At 48.3% G+C, this 7,099-nt stretch overlaps 1 protein-coding gene across 1 annotated transcript; it reads left to right on the top strand.

Moving 5' to 3' along the window:
* Nucleotides 1–6,411: 6,411 nt before the first annotated feature.
* LOC122321140 (craniofacial development protein 2-like) lies at nucleotides 6,412–6,723 on the top strand. The gene has a single exon (XM_043210570.1). The coding sequence runs from the start codon at nucleotides 6,412–6,414 to the stop codon at nucleotides 6,721–6,723; it is 312 nt and encodes a 103-aa protein (XP_043066505.1).
* The last annotated feature ends 376 nt before the right edge of the window (nucleotides 6,724–7,099 follow it).

A 7,099-nucleotide genomic window follows, 5' to 3' on the forward strand; every position in this document is an offset into this window, starting at 1 on the left:
GGCAGATTCAGTCCCGAATCTTGAGCTGTCACGCAACCGGTGCACCCACATACTGGCCTACGGATCCCCACAAAATCCCTGATGTGCTAGACTTCGCCATCTCCGGAGGACTGGATTCTGCCGGAATTCAAGCGAGAGAAGTAGAAGACCTCTTCTCGGACCACAGCGCCTTTGCCGTGTCACTTTTCACCCCAGCCTTGCTCAGGTCAGCCCGCAAAAAGCGGATCTACAAGACAACAGACGTTGACAAGTACCAATCTTACCTGAACAACGTTACCAACCCCAGCCCGACACTTGACTCCCCGGTTGACATCGACACCGTTGTAGAAGAGTTAACAGCCCATATTCAGGCGGCAGCTTCTGAAGCAGCACCAAGGCCCTCAAACCGCCCAAGAGCCACTGACAGGGACATCCATTTTTGGAGCCCAGAAGTCGAAGAACTCAAACTTGAAAAGCGACGACTCCGAAGAGTGTGGATGCTCTCGAGGAATCCTTTGGACAAAACCGCCTTCAATAGAGCGACCAAATGTCTGACAGAAACTCTGGCAAGACTAAGGAAGCAGGCCTTTGACGGGTTCGTCGAACAACTTGAGCCAGGTGACCCTCAACATAACTTATGGCGAGTCACCAAATCTATCAGACAGCCGCTGAAAAGGATCCCACCTGTACAAAGAACCGACGGCAGCTGGTGCAGATCGGAGATGGACAGGGCCAACGCTTTCGCCGAACACCTCGAAGGTGTCTTTACGCCTTTCGATCGCTGCTCACCGGAGGATGCTGCTGAAACTGCCCGACTGCTAGCCGAGCCTTCCAGGGACGCCGATCTAATACCACCAGTGACTGAGGAGGAAACAGCTGAGCTCATAACCATCATGAGCAACAACAAGGCCCCGGGCGATGATGGTATCAATGCAATTGCATTAAAAATGTTACCACCTCCAAGCATTCAGCTAATTACGAGGATCTATAATAAATGCTTGGGGATAGGGTACTTCCCGTCCACATGGAAACGTGCCCAGGTAACTATGATACCTAAGCCCGGGAAACCCGAAGCAAACCTTTCGTCCTACCGACCAATAAGTTTGTTACCAATGCTCTCCAAAATACTTGAACGAATGTTTTTAAGCAGAGCACTGCCAGTATTTGACGAAGCTGGACTGATCCCTGACCACCAGTTTGGCTTCAGGCGGCGACACGGTACGCCAGAGCAGTGCCATCGGGTAGTGCAGTGCATCCTGGACGCGTTTGAAACCAAGAAGTACTGCATGGCCGTCATGCTGGACGTGAAGCAGGCGTTTGACCGAGTCTGGCATCCCGGTCTTCTATATAAATTAAAGACTGGCCTACCCCGACCATACTTCCAGTTCCTAAAGTCGTTCTTGGAAGACCGTAAATTTGCTGTTAGATGTGGCGAGGCCATCTCCGGTATTAGAGAAGCTCACGCTGGTGTACCCCAAGGCAGCGTTCTTGGCCCGTTGATGTACAATGCTTACACGGCCGACCTCCCTGTTCTTCAGAGGCCTGACCTGCTCGCAGCAACCTATGCAGACGACACCGCCTTCCTTACCACCGCCGATAGCGCATTGGGGGCAGACGAAACGATGCAATTGCAGCTTGACTTGCTCAGCGACTGGCAAAAGCGATGGAACATTGCCGTCAATAATGAGAAGTCCACTGCCTCCACATTTTCTCTCTGCAAAGGCAACTGCCCTGCCCAAAGTATGAGGCACTTCCAGCCATGTGCGAAGACTGGGTGCAATGTGCCCAAATTAAAATCTCCACTACCAACGGGGAAAGACTGGCCTACCCCGACCATACTTCCAGTTCCTAAAGTCGTTCTTGGAAGACCGTAAATTTGCTGTTAGATGTGGCGAGGCCATCTCCGGTATTAGAGAAGCTCACGCTGGTGTACCCCAAGGCAGCGTTCTTGGCCCGTTGATGTACAATGCTTACACGGCCGACCTCCCTGTTCTTCAGAGGCCTGACCTGCTCGCAGCAACCTATGCAGACGACACCGCCTTCCTTACCACCGCCGATAGCGCATTGGGGGCAGACGAAACGATGCAATTGCAGCTTGACTTGCTCAGCGACTGGCAAAAGCGATGGAACATTGCCGTCAATAATGAGAAGTCCACTGCCTCCACATTTTCTCTCTGCAAAGGCAACTGCCCTGCCCAAAGTATGAGGCACTTCCAGCCATGTGCGAAGACTGGGTGCAATGTGCCCAAATTAAAATCTCCACTACCAACGGTGACATAACAATCGCCGCAGCATATTGCCCCCCCAGGCACAACATCCACGCACAGGAATTCGGCTTGCTACTGAATTGCCTCGGCCCCAAGTTCATAATCGGAGGGGACTTTAATGCTAAACACCCCTGGTGGGGCTCCAAGATTACGAACCCAAAGGGCTCGGCCCTATACAGGCAGATTCAGTCCCGAATCTTGAGCTGTCACGCAACCGGTGCACCCACATACTGGCCTACGGATCCCCACAAAATCCCTGATGTGCTAGACTTCGCCATCTCCGGAGGACTGGATTCTGCCGGAATTCAAGCGAGAGAAGTAGAAGACCTCTTCTCGGACCACAGCGCCTTTGCCGTGTCACTTTTCACCCCACTGTCAGCCCGCAAAAAGCGGATCTACAAGACAACAGACGTTGACAAGTACCAATCTTACCTGAACAACGTTACCGACCCCAGCCCGACACTTGACTCCCCGGTTGACATCGACACCGTTGTAGAAGAGTTAACAGCCCATATTCAGGCGGCAGCTTCTGAAGCAGCACCAAGGCCCTCAAACCGCCCAAGAGCCACTGACAGGGACATCCATTTTTGGAGCCCAGAAGTCGAAGAACTCAAACTTGAAAAGCGACGACTCCGAAGAGTGTGGATGCTCTCGAGGAATCCTTTGGACAAAACCGCCTTCAATAGAGCGACCAAATGTCTGACAGAAACTCTGGCAAGACTAAGGAAGCAGGCCTTTGACGGGTTCGTCGAACAACTTGAGCCAGGTGACCCTCAACATAACTTATGGCGAGTCACCAAATCTATCAGACAGCCGCTGAAAAGGATCCCACCTGTACAAAGAACCGACGGCAGCTGGTGCAGATCGGAGATGGACAGGGCCAACGCTTTCGCCGAACACCTCGAAGGTGTCTTTACGCCTTTCGATCGCTGCTCACCGGAGGATGCTGCTGAAACTGCCCGACTGCTAGCCGAGCCTTCCAGGGACGCCGATCTAATACCACCAGTGACTGAGGAGGAAACAGCTGAGCTCATAACCATCATGAGCAACAACAAGGCCCCGGGCGATGATGGTATCAATGCAATTGCATTAAAAATGTTACCACCTCCAAGCATTCAGCTAATTACGAGGATCTATAATAAATGCTTGGGGATAGGGTACTTCCCGTCCACATGGAAACGTGCCCAGGTAACTATGATACCTAAGCCCGGGAAACCCGAAGCAAACCTTTCGTCCTACCGACCAATAAGTTTGTTACCAATGCTCTCCAAAATACTTGAACGAGTGTTTTTAAGCAGAGCACTGCCAGTATTTGACGAAGCTGGACTGATCCCTGACCACCAGTTTGGCTTCAGGCGGCGACACGGTACGCCAGAGCAGTGCCATCGGGTAGTGCAGTGCATCCTGGACGCGTTTGAAACCAAGAAGTACTGCATGGCCGTCATGCTGGACGTGAAGCAGGCGTTTGACCGAGTCTGGCATCCCGGTCTTCTATATAAATTAAAGACTGGCCTACCCCGACCATACTTCCAGTTCCTAAAGTCGTTCTTGGAAGACCGTAAATTTGCTGTTAGATGTGGCGAGGCCATCTCCGGTATTAGAGAAGCTCACGCTGGTGTACCCCAAGGCAGCGTTCTTGGCCCGTTGATGTACAATGCTTACACGGCCGACCTCCCTGTTCTTCAGAGGCCTGACCTGCTCGCAGCAACCTATGCAGACGACACCGCCTTCCTTACCACCGCCGATAGCGCATTGGGGGCAGACGAAACGATGCAATTGCAGCTTGACTTGCTCAGCGACTGGCAAAAGCGATGGAACATTGCCGTCAATAATGAGAAGTCCACTGCCTCCACATTTTCTCTCTGCAAAGGCAACTGCCCTCCAGTTAACCTTAACGGCTCTCCAATCCCACAGGTAGACAATCCCAGGTACCTGGGATTCACCCTAGACAGGAGGCTCACCTGGAAGCCCCATCTGATTAAGAAGAGGAAACAGGCTAATCAAAGACTTCGATCCTTCTACTGGCTTATGGGTAGGAGATCGAAGCTGAGAACTTCCACGAAACTCCTCATTTACAAGGCAATAATACGCCCTATCTGGACGTACGGCATACAGCTCTGGGGCACTGCGAGCAAGACGAATGTCCGAACTATGCAAGCTTTCGAAAATATAGCCCTTCGAATCACCACTGGGGCCCACGTCTATCATGACAATCGCACCATCCACGAGGTTCTAAATTTTCCTTGGGTCAAGGACGAGATACAAAGAAGCAGCGCACGTTACATGCAGAGGCTTCATAATCACCCGAACCGGTTGGCCAGCTCCCTGCTGGACAACAGCGAGCAGCCCAGAAGACTAAAAAGGACACACCCGCTGGACCTCCACTTACTACTCTAATTTATTTGTACCATATTAATATTTAAAATTATCTATACGTGAAGTTTACGTGATAACATTTAATGGTTGTCCCTAATGGACAGTTTTAAATAAACATTACCCTGCTATTACAAAAAAAAAAAAAAAAAAAAAAAACTTAAAAAAATGGCTGGGGGGTAAGAAATTTCAGCAAATGAACGGGTAATCTGTAGAACAAACGACTATTTTGAGGACCTGGACAAATCATATTTTATGGAAGGTATGGAGGAAACTGGAGGACCGGTGGTCCAAGTCCATACGTCTAAAAGGAGATAATGTGAAATAAATGTAATTTTTTTGTAAGGCCGACTTTTTATCAGCCTACCTTTGTAATAGTAGAAAATTTTTAAATATTATTTGCAATAATTTAGCTATTAACGATGTAGATCAGGTACACTGAGCATTGTCCGATTGGTTAAGCTTGGTAAGTTTATTAGTAGGAGTCTGCTACTATAAGATTGAAGATGAAGATTTACATCCCAATTTACCTCCTAAGTGAAAAATGAGGTCCTGATGTACTCCTATTGGGAACTCCAGTCACATAAACCGTACTCCAGACCAAAAAAATTAATAAGCTTTTGGAAGTCGATAAGAGGTCGATAAATTCTTTTGACCACCTTTTTATGAAACCAAGGACTCATTAAGCCTTATTAACCATTGTGGAAATATGGTCGGCAAATTTAAGTTTGGTGTCTAATGAGTCGCGGAGATCATTAACCTGAGTTAATTTCTCTAAGGCAATCCCATACATAGTATACGTAGCTTGCAGAGGGCAAGAACGATAAAAAGACTTAAGCTTGCATTTTGATCCATTAAGTATTAAATCATTTGCTAAACACCATTTTTGAAAGTTTTCAATATCGAACTGAAGACTGCATTGGGCAGAGATGGATTTTTATTGAAGGCAAAGCTTTACATTATCTGCATACATAAGAACTAGAGAGTTCGTTAAAGCAGGGGGCAAGTCATTAATAAAAAGAGTAAATAATAAGGGGCCAAATGACTTCCTTGAGGGACGCCAGATGTAGCACGGACAGGTGGTTTCATGGGTGAACCCAACTTAAAAACCTGCAACTCATCCTGGGTGGAGTCCCGCCAAAGAATGCACTGAATATACCTGTCCTCAGGGAAAACCCTGACGCAACGATACATTTCGCAAATATCTCCATTAATGGCCACCCGATGGCATCGGAACCTTAACAGAATATGCAGCAACTTTGGAAGAATAACTGAGACAGACATTAACACGTCATTCAATGAATATCCAGAAGTGGTGACAGCACATCCATCATAAACAACCATGACCTTGTTTGTTTAACTATCCTCCTTTAAAACACAATGGTGGGGCAGAAAGTACTGGCTAATGACGCTCGCATCAGCAGGGACTGGAGACATATGACCCAACTCCAGTTACTCCTTTATGAAGGCAGCATATTCCTCTTCAATTGAGGACGGCGATAAAGCTTCCTTTCGAGGGACTCTTTTCCGATGCTACTAAACATGTGAGGTCGAAAAACGGTATTCCCAGATATCGACAGGTGGCAGCCCCACCTCTGGGATAGGTTGCACCTGGCTAATCACCGGATCAACTGAAAAACAACTGATTAACGAAACTAATTCAAGAAGAGAAGAAACCAACCACCCTCCCAACCCGTTGACGACCATTCGCATATCAAAACGGACACGAATTGGACTATGGAACGTGAGGACTTTAATGGAACCAACCAGACTGGCGCAGTTTGAAGGAGAAATGGAAAAAATGCAGATCGCAATCGCAGGCATCAGTGAGATGAGATGGAGAGGTAACGGGACAACAACAACATCAAGCGGCAATCTAATGATGCACAGCGGGACCAATGATGGAGGCAGGAGCGGAGTCGGGATATATGTGTCCAAACAGTACAAACAGACACTAATTTCCTGGACCCCAGTATCCGACAGAATCATCATTGCCAGATTCCGATGCCATGCTAGACACATCACCATCGTGCAGTGCTATGCCCCAACAGAAGACGCCAGCGATGACATCAAAGACGACTTCTACAACGCCCTCACATCCTAACTCACTAGGATCGAAAGAGGTGACATAAAAATTCTCATGGGAGACTGACTTCAATGCGAAAATCGCCCCCAACAACAAAGGATTGGAAACAATCATGGGCCGACATGGTGTTGGCACACGCAGCAATAATGGTGACAGGCTAATCGACTTATGTTAGACCTTCCAACTGGTTATCGGTGGCACTGTATCATATTCCCCCACAAGGAAATCCATAAATACACATGGACCTCTCCGATTGGACATACTCGCAACCAAATCGACCACATCTGCATAAGTAGGAAATGGAGACGTTCGATAATGGATGTTAGGAATAGTAGAAGTGCGTCTATCGACAGTGACCACGAGCTGATAATCGGAGAGCTTTTAATCAAGCTCA

The sequence above is a fragment of the Drosophila bipectinata genome, chromosome 2R, assembly GCF_030179905.1.
Source record: "Drosophila bipectinata strain 14024-0381.07 chromosome 2R, DbipHiC1v2, whole genome shotgun sequence".
In the NCBI taxonomy this organism is placed as follows: Eukaryota; Metazoa; Arthropoda; class Insecta; order Diptera; family Drosophilidae; genus Drosophila; species Drosophila bipectinata.